At 46.3% G+C, this 17103-nt stretch overlaps 1 protein-coding gene across 1 annotated transcript in view; it reads left to right on the forward strand.

Annotated features, from left to right (window-relative positions):
- The window catches only part of LOC135897890 (uncharacterized), a 164811-nt gene extending 154473 nt beyond the window's left edge, over positions 1-10338 (forward strand). The window contains exons 20-21 of the mRNA XM_070533200.1: positions 7504-8190; positions 9655-10338. Of these exons, the coding sequence (XP_070389301.1) occupies positions 7504-8190; positions 9655-10131 (1164 nt within the window). The 3' untranslated portion in view covers positions 10132-10338. The remainder of the gene's footprint in view (positions 1-7503; positions 8191-9654) is intronic.
- Positions 10339-17103: the final 6765 nt, after the last annotated feature.

Genomic DNA, 17103 nt, shown 5'->3' on the forward strand with positions numbered 1-17103 from the left:
ACCATTCATTCCGAGGCCGATTCAGTGCCGGAAATGTCACAAGATAGGACACGTGAGCGCTGTTTGTAGAAGCAAAGCCACCTGCTCGCGTTGCGGTGGAGAGCATGATACCACCGACTGTGAGGCATCCTCATTTAAGTGTCCCAACTGTACTGGCTCTCACAAAGCGACTTCGAAGGAATGCCTGAAGGTGAAACAGGAGGTTCGTATTCTTCGAAAAATGGCAAGAGACCAATCTTCACGTAACGAAGCTGCTCAATCTGTTCGCCAAAGTGACCAAGGCTCACGACAGAAGCATCACAAAACCATTTCAGAAAAACTACTTAGCGTGGCACAGGTAACGCGACCACCTCTGCCTGTGCGTGCATCGAGGACGGTAACGGCGTCTACTGATGATTCAAGGTCGACGAGAGCACGCGGCAAACATTCACCTCCACCGGCTGTTGCAGACACGGAATGGCCTTTGCTGCCCTCTAGGCCCACGGCCATGCCAGTGGGCACTGTGCCATGAAGCTAAGAACTATAGGGCCAATGAAACCGATCACACTACGGGCAAGCAAGGAGGTGAAAACAATGAGAGGGAGAGTGTACAACAAATGCTGAAGCACCTAGTAGAATCAATGCACGTGATTCTCGGTGGTCTCGAGACTCCGGCCGCTAAAGGTGCCGTACAAGTGCTCGCCGTGCTAGAGCCGCTTATCGCAGCTCTTTATAAGCTATAAAGATTTTGCTCGGCGCTTGTGGTGTTCACGCAGGGGAGGCCCACACCAGCTTCGTCATAACGCCTCTATTTTTAAGTTCACTCAGATTGGTGACTACAGACTTGATGCGAAACCTGACTGTGTCTTCACGGATGACATTTGTGAATGTTTATCATCAGAGTGTTGAACCTGCTTTCATCTTTGCGCATCCCTCTTGCTATGTTATCATCTACCCTCATCTCATTTTTATGTCCCCGTTCCCCCTCCCCCTGTGCAGAGTAGCAGGCTAGAGCACCTTAGCTCAGGCCGACCTCTCTGCCTTCTTTCAATCAAATTATCTCTCTCTCTCTTGGTGTCCACTCCGAGGCTCCCGATGCTTTTTTCGGCCTCTTTTTGCTACATAATGACGCTTTACATCGTCGGAGTTTGGTTTTTGATGGTCCTGACTTGTTGCTTGTGGTTCCGGTACACCTTCGCTCGACTGGACTGTTCTAGTCGAGCTTCATGATTCGCCAACAGCGGCGCCCCTTGACGTTTCGCACACATACGATCGCGCACGCCGTAGGTTGTACTGGCCTGGCATGCTCCGCTCGGTGCTTCCTTACGTGGCCTGTTGTGACCTTTGTTAGCAGCCGAAACAGCCGCTATTCCCTCCTTCTGGCCATCTTCAGCCTGTCGACGTCCAGTATGAGCCGGTTCATTGAATAAGCCTCGATTACTTGGCCTGTTTCACTGCCTGTCAAAAAAAAAAAAATGGATGGGGCGTGTTGTGACAGAATGACATCAAGGCCACACCCCCTGTTCGTACCTATATAAACAGCACGCGTTTTAGGAATAAAACCATTCCTATTCCTGCTATCTAAGTAGCGTCTGTTTGCATCCTACAAGTGGCGGCGAGATGGGATCCGAAGCCAAGGCCGAAATCGCGCAGTACAAGAAGAATGGCGAAGATTTTAGATTTTGAGCCTTTCGTCGATGATGGAGAAGACTATTTCATGTCTTATGCTGAAAGATTTGACCACTACTGCAAAGTGACCCAAAACAAAGATGACAGCCTGAAGAAATGTGCCTTTACAATGGCCATTGGTGAACGCCCCTACAAAACGCTGAAGGACCTGTTGCTAACAGCGAAGCCAGAAGAGAAATCATTGGGAGAAATCGTTGCAGTCCTGAGCGAACACTACCCTCCGGGAAGCATAGTTATCGCCGAAAGGTTCAAGTTTAATCACCGCTACGAGATGGAAGGTGACACAATGTGCGCATTTGCAGTGGAACTACGCCATATGCAATTTTGGGCCGTTCCTGAACGATGCACTTCGAGACAGGTTCGTGGCTGGCCTCAGCGACGCTTCGATTCAAGCCAGCCTTCTTAAGAAAAAGGAGCTAAGCTTCGAAACTGCGTATGACCTAGCAAGAAGCGCAGAACTGGCTGCGAAAGAATCCAAAGGCTTCCGCCCAACCTCTGACAAGACTTTTCTCGACGAAGGCGTCCACGTCATTCAGAAGGGTCAACAAAGAATAAAGGCAAGGATTTCGGTGGGTCTTGCAGCAGGTAACTCTTGTTACCGATGTGCGGAGCAACACGATGCTGGAGACTCTCCATATCAAAAGGCAAGGTGTCAATATTGCAAAGTGAGCGGTCATCTGGCTCGGGCGTGCAAGAAAAAAAAACGACAAGCGGGTAATGCATTCAACGACAACGATGAAGAAGTGGAAGAGTTGCAGCTTTTTCACGTTCAGCAAAGTGGACCGATGACTCGACCTTACCGAGTGCAAGTGCACATTGCAGGTACGCCGGTGGAAATGCAGATAGACACAGGAGCCGTTGTCTCGATTATTAGCGAGAGCGTCTTTTCGGCCCTCTCTTGTTTACCGCAGCCAGTCAAAACAGGACTGCAACTTAGAACGTATGGCGGCGCACCACTGGAAATAGTAGGGCAAGCGGAAGTGCCTGTGGTCTACCGAGAACAACGCAAGACGTTGCCTATCGTGGTTATACCTGGAAGGAAGCAGTCACTACTTGGACGTGACTGGCTTGCAGAACTGAGGATTGACTGGAAGAGCGTATTCACGGTGCAGACAGTGCAGTGGCGGTGGTACAGTGGCGGTGGTGGACGAGCTGCTAGGCAATTATAGCGACGTTCCTTCTACAGAGGTAGGACTAATAAAGGGACACAAGGCACAGCTGGTCCTAAAGGAAGACGGCAGACCAGTTTTCTGCAAGGCCCGACCAGTTCCCTTTTCCCTGCGGGCAGCAGTCGCAGAAGAAATTCGACAGCTCGAACGGAACGGCGTCCTGGTTCCCGTAGCACAAAGCGACTGGGCTACACCAGTGGTCGTCGTCCCTAAGGCAGACAAAAAGGTTAGGCTGTGTGGAGACTTCAAAATTACTTTAAATCCTTGCATAATGACGGAGAATTATCCATTACCTTTAGTAGAGGACATCCTTGCAGTAATTACGGAAGGCAAGGTCTTCACGATCTTAGACCTGACCACTGCGTACCAACAAATAGAAGTGCACCCTGACTCTCAAAAGCTGTTGACGCTTAACATGCACATCGGCTTATTTCTGTGCCTCCGCATGCCATATGGAATTTCCAGTGCCCCAGCCATGTTCCACTTGGCGATAGATCAAGTATTAAAAGGCGTGAAGGGCGTTGCCTGTTATCTCGATGATGTCCTCATCACGGGAGCGTCCGAAAGGGAATGTTTCGAACGCGTTGAAGCCGTCCTTACTCGGTTTCAGGAGCACGGCGTTCGGCTCAAGCAAGAGAAATGTAAGTTCTTCAAAGACTCTGTCACCTATCCGATGCATATTACTAGCGCAAGTGGAATTAAGCTATGCACGGAAAAGGTAGAAGCTGTTAGGAATGCGCCGGCTCCAAGGATTGAATCGGAACTAAGAGCGCACCTTGTCATGGTATCTTTTTACTCCAAGTTCATGCCCAACATGTCCACACAGCTCAAACCCCTATATCTATTACTGAAGAAAACTCGGCAGTGGCAGTGGCCAAAAGACGCTGAAGAGTGCTTCTAGAGGAGCAAGCGTTGGCTGACGAGTGACAGTGTCCCAACCTTCTACAATCCGGAGAGGTCTATAGGCCTTGTAGCAGACGCGTCTGCATACGCAGTGGTGGCGGTGATCTTCCACGATATCGAAGGAAATGAAAAACCGAGAGCGTACGCTTCGTGAACACTCAGTAAAGCAGAGGCTGGGCACTCCCAAATAGAAAAAGCGCTTGCCGTGGTGTTCGCTATCAAACGATTTCATAAATATATTTATGGACCAGAGTTCACTATATTCTCTGATCTCTTGCCATTAAATGGCTTACTCGGGCACATCAAGCCCATTCCAGCACTATCAGCTGCCCGAATGCAGCGCTGGATGCTGCTACTTGCGGCCTACCGTTACAAATGGGTATATAGGAAAGGGAAGGCTCTCGCTAATGCAGACGCATTATCGCGGCTTCCACTAAAGAACGAAGCTGACGTCAGTGACTACGTGCAGTTTTTCTTGGCAACAGACGAACTGCCGTTATCAGCTCAAGATATCAGCTTCGGAAAGCAACAAAGGACCCAGTCCTATCGAAGGTCCACATCTTCACATTAAATGGACGGCCAGCAAAAGTAGCCGATGAAAATTTAGCACCGTACATTACTAGACGCCATGAACTACAGTTGGATTGAGACTGCGTGACGTGGGGCAATCATGTCATTGTGCCACGTGCGCTTGTTGCGTCGGTTTTAAAATTGCTGCACGAAGGACATCCAGGAGCGACTAGAATGGATATGCTTCGAGAGGAGCCATGTGTTGTGGCCCCAGCAAACTTCGGACATAGGAAGACACTGTCCAGAGCTGTGCAGTCTGTCAATTTAGGCTAAGCACACCGTCCCAGGTAGACTTCACTCCTTGGGCCCGTGCAAGCAAACGATGGGAAAGAGCGCACTTGGACTTCACTTTTGCAAACTCATGCTGGTTACTAGTCTTGATAGACGCTTATTCCAAATGGGCAGAACTTGTATGCATGAAAACAACTACAGTGGGAGGAACTGTGCAAGGGCTGCGAGGAATATTTGCCAGTTTCAGTCTACCGCAAATGGTCATCACAGACAATGGACCGCAGTTCATGTCTGCTCAGTTCTCTACATTTCTTGCCTCCAATGGCATACGCCACCTCACTTGTCCGCCTTATCATCCTGCTTCGAATGGGGTGACGGAACGACTTGTACAAACCGTCAGGAAAAGCCTAGATAAGAAAATTGGAGAACATAAAAATCATGGCAAGTCTATGCAGCATTGCGTCGATCAATTTTTATTCTCTTACAGGAACACGCCCTGCGCATCGACAAGGATTGCGCCAGCTAAGTTGTTTTTGACATGGGCCCGAAGAACACGTCTTAGCCTCTTGCACCCGGAGCTGAGTAACCGGTTGAAGACTGAATCGCATCAGCCCACTTTTGCCCGCTCAAGGTCAACATGGCGCGAGTTCACAGCAGGTGACGATGTGCGAGTGAAAGCAACTCGTCCGGGCGACCCTCCTTTGGTTAGCAGGCACCATCACGTGCCCTGTTAGTGCTGTCACGTATACAGTGCGGGTGAATAACGAAGAACGTTTTGTGCATGCGGACCATATTGTTTCAGCTAAGCGCCCAGATTACCAGCTTGCCAGAAGCTCGCATTCAGTCCTACAACTTGCAGGGCGCCTCGATCAAGCAAACCCCATGGCGGCCCGAGAAATGGCAGCCCTTCCAGACCCTGCAAGACACTGCAAGACCAATCTTCCCATGAGCCCCCAGCATCGGGGTGCCTTGAAGATCAGCAGGTGATATCCGGCCCCGAGAGCTCGAAGCAGGTTCTAGTGCAGTCTACTCCTGAAACCTTGAGGCGTAGTGCACGAACACGCAAGCAACCAGATAGATGAGGATAGAATTAAAAAGAAAATTAAAGCTTACAGAAGTGTTGTGACAGAATGACGTCAAAGCCACACCACCTGTTCGTACCTAGATAAACAGCGCGCGTTTTGGGAATAAAGCAATTCCTATTCCTGCTACCAGAGTAGCGTCTCTATTAATGCTACAGCAGGGCACGGTCGCTGCAGATTATGCCACGTGATTACCGATCGCGCATTCTCTTCCGACGAGCTGCGCCACCGAAGTTGGGGGTTTCTTTCTCCATGGCGTCATTCTCCCGCATGGGGCCCCTCTGCAACTCCTAACTGACCCTGCAGTGAGTTTCCTTTGAAGGTGGTCAAGGACATCCTACGGTCCTGCTCGACGCAACACAAACTGACCGTGGCCTACCATCCACAGAAGAATGGCTTGACGGAGCGGCTCAGTCGAATAATTACTAACGTGCTGGCAATTTGTGTCTGCCGACGGCCAGGATTCGAACACTGCCTTGCCGTTTGTAACATTTGCGTATAACACGCCAAGACATGAGACCGCTGGTTATTCGCCTTTCTCTCTTATTCGTCGTAAATCCTGCGCTGACCATGGACACGCGGGTGGCTTCTTCAGCGTGTCCCCCTAAAGAGTATGCTAACGACGCTGTCGCGCGTGCTGATCATGGAGGTCAGTTGCCCGCGCTCGATTCAGCAATCGCAGATCCACCCGCAATTTCGATGCAACAGCCATCACTAGAAAACCCAGTCCTGCGATGGCTGTTGGACATTGTCCGTCGGTCCCTCGTCCTCCGCTGGTCCGCAGCACGCAGTGTCGGGCTTTCTGAGAAGAGCTGTTTCCGTATCACGGCCTCTATCGGGTGTGCCGCCAAGTGGCTGACGTAACCTACGAAAGCGCTCCGTTGTCTTCATCCCTATTGGCTCAACCTCGCGCTGATATCGTGTGCGTTTTCCGTCTGAAGCCGTATCATGTCCCAGAAGCTGATTAACCTTGCCTATGCGGTGAACCTTTTCCACGCCGCTGTATTTTGACATCACTGAGTCGGTGCTTTCGCCGCTGGAGGGCAATGTTATGAGCCACCTGTCGTGCGGACGAAAAAGACGTCGCATAGCAGACAAGAAAGAGGGTGAGCTGTGGCCCGGCTCGCCATCTTTTTTGTTTTGGTGCCGCTCGTTGACACTGTGTAAATAGTGTACATAAACCATTTTTCAGATGTCCCCGTAACAATACATGATATTGTAATCTTGGGCCTAACCTTTTTTCCGTCTCGCAGTGTTTCAAGCACACTGCTTAATGGATGAAATATGAGATGATCTGAAAAAAACGTAAGCGGCTCTTGCAGAACACACACACAAATTGTTATCTTAGCATAATTGTTATCTTAAAGCAATTTACCGTGGAACACGTTACCAACACACTTAAAGAGCCTTTTTCCAACCAGCGCAATGATGAGGAAGCGTAATAAAAGAAAGATTATGTAGTAATGCTCGTTTTTTCCCTTTCATGTCTTGATACTTGCCTTAATGGAGGAAATGGACGATTAACAGGCAGAAATTGTTTCATGCCAGAAGGTTTTCACTTTCAGCATTTGGACATACGATAGGTGGTAGTCATGACTAGTTGAAAAAAGTGCGTTTTAACGTGCAATGCTACTGTGACTTGAATTTGCGACTCTAGGCAGCGAGCTTTCTCGGTGTCGACGTTGTAGACACAATTTCAGTGAAAGTGAGCTTAATGGCACTACAGAAAGATGCGAGACAGGTACAACACGTGGTTAAGTGCTTTCGCTTAGTGTGACCTACAGTTGAAGTCGAGTTGCAATGCCATTTTGTTCCCACACGTTTTTCCGCTCTACTCTGGTTTCGTTCATTGAGTGTATCTTTTCTTGAACACCACTCAGGTCACTTCCGGTGGTGAACAGCCACTCACTGAAGAAAGAGGCGCCAAGCCTAGGGAGGAAGGCTACCGACAAAGCGATAAAATTCCTGGGCAAGAACTTGTACTTCAGCAAAAATCGAAGAAACACGGAGAAAAGCTCCTGTCTGATGAACCGTTCTTTCAGGGTGCCGATAGGTCTGGAGCTTTTTCCCCTGATGTACCTGATCACGTGGTCACAGAGGAGGCCAGACTGCCTGAGCCTAAAGAAGACAAAACAGAAGACGGACAAGGACATGTGCAGACCACTTTGGTTTCCAAGAAACCTCGAATTAGTGTACAGGAAATGCTCCTGCAAAATATGGCCCTGCCTATTTCTCCTACTAACGAAGGTATACTAAGCAACATGTGCGTCCGGGTGGGCATGGCACCGAATCCTTCAGGCTCCCAAGCAACATTGATGGAAGAACGCCAAGAATTTGCTGGCACAGGGCTCGGGGTTGGACAAGCTTCGGGCAAGGGAATGCAAGGACAGCAAGGACTGCAGGAACTTGGTGAACCGAAGCCGAAGGAGTCGCTCAAAGCAGGTCGTGCAAGACAACAACCTGGTCAGGCATCACCAAAACTGGCATCCAGTGGAAAAAGTATGACAGCGGGGTCTTCAAAGCCACAACGATCTAAGCATTCCAAGCATAGAAACGCGGCGGAGAAAGTAAGCAAGAGCTTGTACTGGTCAAGGGTAGCGGAAAATCTCTTCTCATGGGCGAAAGTGTTTCACGATAGCACTGGGAAGGAATGCCGTAAATAAATTAGGAAGCATGAGTCGTACTTGTAGGTTAAGTAGCTGCCGAATACTGGCACCTCTATAAAAAGGAAACAGGGACAATGTGACGCAGATGTGCTAAGTGTACGGTGGCCGCTCCCCTAACCACAAGAATGATACAGAGCCTTGTTCTTGGAGTGATTTGAGTAGATCGGGTGGCTTCTCGGTAAGCAATGAATCATTCTTCATAAAGATAAAGCGAGAATGAGCCGGGCCATTTTTACTGCCTGTTCCAGGAGATACAGCGGCTCGATTTCGCCGCAACAATGAGAAATCTGACGGCGCATAACCATGGCTTGGTCGATGCGTATTCGGATTCCGAAAAAAAAAATCAGACAAGCTCGGGCGAAATCCTATTCGTGAAATTTCGGTGGAGAGCTAGCAGAACCTCATTGTTAGGAAATCCACCGAACAACAAAAATGCTTTTGAAACAGGAATTTATATTCCGATAAGATAGGTGACCTACGTCTGGAACAGGGTGGCCTTTATACAGCGCCGTTTGCGACCTTCGAATTACAGTTTAAATCCAAGTGATTTGCTACTCAGCCTACAATAATATCTGCATCTTTATTAATCAAGGTATTTTAAGTTCACTCCAGAACGAGGCTTCTCAAAACAGTCTCAAATGTCTCTTGTATTACTCGATCCTATTCCTTATCCTGATATAATGCTCCCGTCACATCGCTTGATCTTCTGTGATCTTCGATTGCGTTCTCCTTCACATGTCACCCATTCAAGTACATGGTACAGCACAAACTTTCAAATATTTTATGTCAGTCAGAGTTGGCGATGTATGAACGTTACCACCTATGCGCAATGAAACGTAAGTTGACCATGACAAAGACGTAAGCTGGTGAAATATATATGCTTAATTGCATGATTAGGACATGTCACGCAAGAAATTTTCTTAGATAACAAACCAGTCTCGATCGCACATAGGAACGGCACTTTTCGAGTCGCTATGAAACACTTCCATCAGCTCGGGCGGTAGAATGTTGGCAGCTGTGAAATCGCGCTGTCAAATAAGAATAAATGAACATTCGTTAAAAAATTTAGGTGACCGAAATTGTCTCACAGCGTCAGAATACGGTTCAAATGTGTCTCTCCGCGGTTCAAAATCTTGCCGCCTCTCGTTAATGGCTTTTGCGGCAAACAATTCGACTTACCCCGAGAAAATACAAATATGGTGGACAACATCAAAGTGCCTTCAATTTTTCTGCTAGATGGTTCCTAGTCCCTAGCTGAATGGGAATGTTTCATTCTAGCAGATAAATTGACGATGTGATAATAATAGCACGCCCTACTTCAGGTTGCAGCTGTGTTAAAATTTGAATTATGTTATTACCCTGCAGAAGCCAGATCAGCGCCGCAAGCAAGTGCTATATAAGCCCTCAGGGGGTTTAGTTCCTGTAGAGATTGACGCACCGCATACAAGGGTGCCACCAAAGACTGAGAATCTTCAAGGAGTTGAAGGTGCGATAGACTCGACCAGTGCAGCTCAAGAACATAGTCCAGAGCCTACGGAAGCTAAGCGAAGGAGAGTCGGACAAGCAAACGAAACGCCCTCCAAGAGGTCTTCCAAGTCGCTGGAGTCCGCTAGGAGAGCGTCGACAACCCACATGCTAGCTTCACACGTAGAGGAGAAACCACAAGGGAGAACTGTCATCGGGACGGAAGTGCCACGTGCGATTTCCAGTGGTCAACAAGTGCATCCGGCAAGAGTTGCTTTGACTGCAAATGCAAAAACAGAAAAGGAAACCAAGCAGAAGCACAAGAACAAGGAGAAAAAGCAGAAGAAGGAGAAGAGTCGAGGCGTTTCTGCGTCTTAGTCCCGCACATCCCCCGCAGGGCCCTAGTGCGCACTCGAATCCGCCCAAGAACGTCCCCATTTGTGTGGCCGTGGTACTCTGAATGACCCGTGAGGTAGTGGGGTCAAGCAGTATAAGATCCCGAGAACAGACCTGATTCGCTCGTGCGCCATGCCCAATAATCTGATGCCTCAATACAATAAATACGGGGAACCCAATAAGTTGCCATCTGTTTGTGTACTTTGTTGTGAATTTGTGAACAAAATATTTGTGTTGTGTACTGCAGCGGTACATTTGTTTCAGCTGTACGAAAAATAATCAAGCAGAATGTGGATTTCTTTTCTATCGCGTTCTGAAAGATACTGGTCGCCATGAAAGCAACAGGACAGAGGGAAAACAAGCAAAAGATATGATCACATTTGTGAATGACATCAAAATGGCATGTGAGATATGGTAGCGCAAGACCTGTAGCTTGTCTGATAACGTCTGTGGGTGTACTCAAACAATGGGTGCACAAAAAGGCTTGTACAGTGCAAGATATACAGACCTTCATACCCATCGTATTGCACAGATAACTTCTGCAACCCTCTATCGAATCTTTTAAAATATGAAATTGCATGTGCAAACATGTATTCAGGCCACTGGTGGACATTTTGAGCATCTTTTCTAGTGATCAATGCATTGCCATATGTGAAACCTCAAATTTTGGGATCGCCATTTCCACTGCAGTTCGAACAGCAAGTACTTTGGGCCGTATGCTCTCTATAGACAACATTCAGCGAATCACTGATTGGCTACACTCTAAGAAATGTTTACACCCTTTGGAATTTATATTTGCCACGCAACAATAACCGTCATCTGTCTTGCCTGTGATGTGCTGTGCTCATTACTTTCCTGTCGGGAATGCTATTTCATGCTGATAACGCGCATAATGCTGATAACACACATACCGTTCGTTACTGGAAAGTACCGGGCTCGCCACGTTAAAGAAAGGAAATGCGGACAAGACAGATGACGATTACCGTTGTGTGGCAAATATACACCCCAAAGGGTGCAACTGTTTTTAGAGCGCAAGTCATTGAGCTTATCTTCGTGTCTCTAATTGCATCTCGAGCTGGACGTAATAGGTCTTATTAAAACAAAGAATACGGGGCCTAAGTTCTCAGATCCTGGCAATAAAGATAAACGAGGCAGAATCATGATCTTGATCAGTGCCAGCGTGCTTTGTTGAGAATCAAACATGTAGTTCCCTTCTTAATTCACTTTGTGGCGGTGGCGGGGTATAGCTGAACCAACTGCAATGTCAGTTAGTCTTTGGTGTTGAAAATACTCCAACATTTGCGCTACTACATTACGGCACAAAAGTGCCATATATACCCCTACAGATTTCGTAAATCAATAAGTTTGTTGTCATGTAGGTAATATGTGTATAGCTTGTAAAAAGGTAGTTCAAGTGTTATGTAGTGATATAGTGTATGCGAGGGTACGTTATGACAGAGCATGGACGCAATGCTGTCACACCAGCTAGTATGTCTACGAAAAATATTTAGCTAAATTACTGAGGTGTTTGGGTTGGTCGTTTTACGGGTTAAGGATTACGTTAAGGATTACGTTACGATAGGTTAAGGGTTACGGGTTAAGCTCTTGCAGGTGTAGCACACATGCTAGAATCTATCCAAAGCTTAGGTAAGGCCGTTAATTAAATGCGTTGCAGCTAATGGCGGTACATTCAGTTTGGTGATGGTGTATATGCAGGAAAGTTCATGTACAACAGCATTTAAGGATTCTGCACCTCTTTTCACAGTTGAATATATCCATTCTGCAGGATTGCATGAGAAAGACGGTCCAATGGGCACATATCCAATGGCTAAATAAAAAAAATTGTGACGTATAATTAATTTTTGGAGAACCAATCGCTGTGCTTTAGACAAGTCGTAAAAAACATAGATGCCCATTGTGTTAGATCGGCCAAGAACCCATGCACTGACACACGCTGAGCTGCTAAATCAATAGAAATAAAGTAAAGCAAACAACCCATTAAACATTTGATTAACAGATCAATGTAATATAGGGCTGCTGGTAAGCCAGCATTATAAGTGCAGGTTTTATGCAAGAAGCAAGTTTTTCTTACGCCGAACAAACTACGAAATACGTGGTCCTTTTTCTATCTTGTGTTAGACCTTTTGCAAATATACGAAATACCATTTGGAAAAACTCTTTTGCGACATTGCCCTTGTCAAGCGCCGATTACGCAGAAGTGAATCAGCCGGATAATTCCGTAGAGCCGACGTCTTTGAACGACTTGCAAGGAAAGCCTGCCCGCGGCAGCTTGAGTGCAAGATTAGACGAGTGGGTTCATCATGGCGGCAAGTGCTAAAGCACGTTTCACCGGTTTTGATGATTCGAATTAAAGTGGTTTAAGTTTTGTCACCTGGTGTCAATAAACTCAAACGCAAGTGAGTGCCCTGTGTGGGTGCTTGCCTCACGTGCTTTTGTTTTTAGCTTTCCCCTTCAAAGGGGCAGTCCTGCGAGTGTACGGAGATTGACGTCTGGCAAAACAGTACTGTACTCATGGGCCACTTCAATACAAAAGTGGAGGAAAAGCAGGCTGGTCTACAAGCAATGGGCAACTACGGCATCGATACTAGGAACAATAGAGATGTGTTGGTAGAATTCGCGGAAAGGAATAAGCTCCGAATAATGAACACCTTCAGGGAGCGTAGCAACAGAAAGTGGACCTGGAAAAGCCCTAACGGGGAAACAAGAAACGAAATGGATTACGTATATTCCGCCGATCCGAGCATAGTGCAGGATGTAGAAGTGTTAAGCAAAATAAAGCGCAGTGATCATAGGTTCGTGAGGTCTAGGATTCACCTCAATATGAAGAGAGAAAGAGTAGTAAAATGGGTCAAGTAAAAACAGCCCAACACAGAAGCAGTAAGGGTAAAGGTGAACAATTCAGGCTGGTACTTGCAAACAAATATGCAGCCTAAGAACAGAGAGATGAAGATGACATAGAGGTACTGAATGAGATCGTAACTAGGCTGGCTTCAAAGTTGCAATTGAAGTGGTTGGTAAGGCAGCAAGTAGGTAAGCTCTTCCAAGTAGCGAATGACCCAATAAAGAAAGGACAAAAATGCGCATGTAAGGGATATCCGATATTATAACGTGAGAAAGACTGATGAAGCACTAAAATGGATGCAGCATGCATCAGTAAGAAGAAAACTTGGCATAGGACCAGCCAAGATGTATGCACTGAAAGATAAGCATGGTAATACCTTTAGCGATTTCGAAGATATAGCAAAAGCAGTGGAAGTATTCTACACAAGGCTGTACAGTACTCGGAGCAGCCAGGATACATCCATTCAATGTAGTAATGAACAGGTTAGAGAGGCTCCTTCTATAAATAGCGATGCAGTTAGGAGGGCCTTGTAAAACAAGAAACGGGAAAAAGCAGCAGGATAAGATGGAAAAGCCGTTGATTTATTCAAATAAGGCGAAGATATCAGGCTTGAAATGCTTGCGGCCTTCTATACAAAATGTCTCACGACTTCAAGGGTTCCAGAGAACTGGAAGAATGCCAACTTATACTAATCCGAAAAAAGGAGGTGGTAAATATTTGAGAAATAATAGGCCCAATACATTATTGCAATATTGCATAAAACATTCACCTAGCTATTTTCCAATAGAATTAGGCCAACACTTGACTTGCGTCAACCAAGAACACAGGCTGCCTTCAGGAAGGGATACAAGGGATCACATACATGTCATGAATCAGGTAATCAAGAAATCTGCACAGTACTATCTGCAGAGCACAAGAGGCTTACGCGAATATCTTCGAAAATATATAAAAAAATTCTAGGTACCTTGATTCTTCACAAGTAGAAAGATGCCTACCTACAAAGGAAGGGGTCAAGCAAGGAGACAAAATCTCTCCAGTGCTATTCACTGCATTATTGGAAGAAGTACTCAAGCTAATAAACTGGAAAGACTTTGGAGTGAGGATGAACGGTGAATATTTCAACAACCTTAGGTTTGCAGATCACAATGTCCTGTTCAGCAACACTGGGGACGAGTTACAACAAATGATTGATGACCTTAATAGAGAAAGTGTAAGTGTGGCGTGGAAGAATAATATGCAGAAGACAGAGATAATGATCAAAAGCCTGGCAAGGAAATAAGAGCTCAGGATCGGCAGTCAACCTCTAGAGTCTGCGAAGGAGTACGTTTACCTAAGTCAATTACTCACAGAGGACCCTGATCACGAGAAGGGAACTTACAGAATAAAATGGGTTTCAGGGCATACGGCAGACATTGTCAAACCCTGACTGGAAGCTTGCCACTGTCATTGAGAAGAAAGGCCTACAATCAATGCATTCTTGTCTTCTCTTGTCTTGTATGCTCAACAGTGGCGCGTACCTACTATGGGGAATTGGCCAAGAAGCAGGCGGTTTTGCGTGTGCTTAGAAGTAAAGCGAAACTGGATTTGAATTGTGGAGCGTGGGACAATAGAACTGTAATTTAGAAGTATAATGAAAATATTGTTAAGAATTTTGATAAAATAAAGTGCCGTAAAGAAATGAAATAATAGAAATCATTATTAACTTTAGAAATTTAGCAGTGTACTCTTTTTGTCTCTAATAAAATTGTAAACTGCAAGAAAAGCATCCCTGTGGCTGGATCCCAGTGAAGTTAGTCCAGTCCAGATCCCAGTGAGGTTAGTGATAGCTCAAGTTTGGTAAATGAATATTCTAATAGTTGCCTTCATCTTAGAAAGCGGCGGCACGAGGGAAAATAATGTGCGATAGTTTAAGGTGCACTGCCAAAACAACATAGAGTGGGCATAGCGAGGCCAGACCTGTGTAAGTAAAAATTTAGAGGAGGTATGCGACATCTCACTTTTGTAAAAGAAAGTTCTAATTGACTTGAAGGACAGCAATTATTATTCCATGGGAAACCAAGATGGTGAAATTCAGAAGACGGTGTTATATGGATATTGCGGAGTCTGAGATATCGTGATATTTATGTACCTAGCCGTGGTGAGATGAGCTGATGTCTGCAAAACAGCTATGATAGGGCCGTTGAGGGATGCTCGTGCAAGTGAATCAGCCATTTCAATCAAGTGCAACCCATGATGTCCCGGTACACAAAGCAAACATACTTTTCGCGAGTACGGACGTACTATCGAACGAAATGTTCTTTGAATTCTTGAATTTAAACATACAATTAGTGCTGCACATACAGATAGCGAGTCGGTCACAATACCAGCTAATGGGTTGTTTTGGGGGAGTTTTCGTAATGCTAACATAATCGCTAATAATTCTGCCCTAAATATAGGTGTGAAGCCGGAAAGGCGAAGGAAGTAAGACCATTGAAGACATTCAGAGAAGATCCCCACTCCTGCCTTCTCATTGCACACAGAAGCGTCAGTAGCTATTACATTGTCAGTGGTTAGCTGGTGTAGGTGGCCGTGTAAGATGTTAATTAAATCTCCCCAAGGTAACAGTTTAGCATGATTTGGAAATATTTTGAACTCAATATTTTGAATATATTGAACTCAATATTTTGAACGAACTCAATTTTGAGGTCTCTTAAGGCATCATTTGAATGGCGTAATTCTACCCGGTGCTGACATATGGGGCACATACTTTGTGGTTGACAAAGAAGCTCGAGAACAAGTTATGCACCTCGCAAAGTGCGATGGAACGAAGAATGCTAGGTGTAACGTTAAGAGACGGAAAGAGAGCAGTGCAGATCAGAAAGCAAACGGGGATAGCCAAAATTTTAATTGACATTAGGTGAAAAAAAGATGGAGCTGGGCAGGCCACGTAATGGGTAGGTTAGATAACCGGTGGTCCATTAGGGTTACAGATTGGGTGCCATGAGAAGGCAAGCGCAGTCGTGGACGGCAGAAAACCAGGTGGGTTGGTGAAATTAGGAAATTCGTAGACGCAAGCTGGAATCGCTTGGCGTAGGACAGGGGTAAATAGAGATTGCTGGGAGAGGCCTTCGTCCTGCAGTGCATATAAAATCCGCTAACGATGATTACTTTTGTTCAAGGTAAGCATTATGTGCACAATAAATAGTTCTTCGCTCTTGAGCTTTAGATTGATCCATTGTATGTTGGTGCTATTCTCGTCACACTGTCGTTGAGTTCTTCCTTCGTGATGTCCATCAAGTCACTTTCTGACTTTCATGGAATAGTGCGGTTTGACAATAATAAAAAAACAGCTATTAGGCTGCCTAATTTGTCGTACTGCCATTTGTTATTGCTTCGCACTGAGTTTTAACAGTAAAAAAAAATCCAACGAGTACGACAAGGAAGCAAGACGCGGGAGCTACAAACTCTTTAATCCTTTCAGTGAATCTGAACCAGCTAGCCGCATTCGCAGCTTTGCTAAAGTGGATTGGCTCGCCGTGTCTTGTCGTGCGCTAAGATCGCCATTTGCTAGATTTGCTCAAATTTACCGTTCTCAGTCTCAGAACGTTATTTAGCCACTTGAAGAAGAGAAAACATTGTTAGTGCCTTACCGAGGTTCTTTTTCACAGTAGATCCCATAGGGCAGCGTAATTTTAAAAATGCATGAGTATCGCTGTTTAGCCGACGAGAAACGCCATGCATTCATCCGTCCCTTAAAACGATCACTTTCGAGATAGCGCCAGCAGCAGCGAGCGAATTTACTTTCGTGCTGCCTCTCGCTTCAGCGCGAGTTCGTGGCGAGAACACAGAGCACGCGAAGCTGTCAGCACTTGCCGCACTGAGCCCCCATGGCAGACCACCTGCGTGACTTGGGTGCGCGCCGCCCTATTGAACGCGAACTTGGTGGCGAGAACACAGAGCAGACGCGGCTGTCAGTAGTCGGCGCTTTCTGTCACCACCGCAGTTCGCTTTCAAGGTGCGCCGTCGCGTCCGTGCCAGACGCAGCCGCTGACGGAGCAGTGTTGATCACGGTTAATAGTGGTTCGAGGAAGGTGGATCAGGCCCTAAAGAGT

The sequence above is a fragment of the Dermacentor albipictus genome, chromosome 2 (assembly GCF_038994185.2).
Source record: "Dermacentor albipictus isolate Rhodes 1998 colony chromosome 2, USDA_Dalb.pri_finalv2, whole genome shotgun sequence".
Taxonomy (NCBI): Eukaryota; Metazoa; Arthropoda; class Arachnida; order Ixodida; family Ixodidae; genus Dermacentor; species Dermacentor albipictus.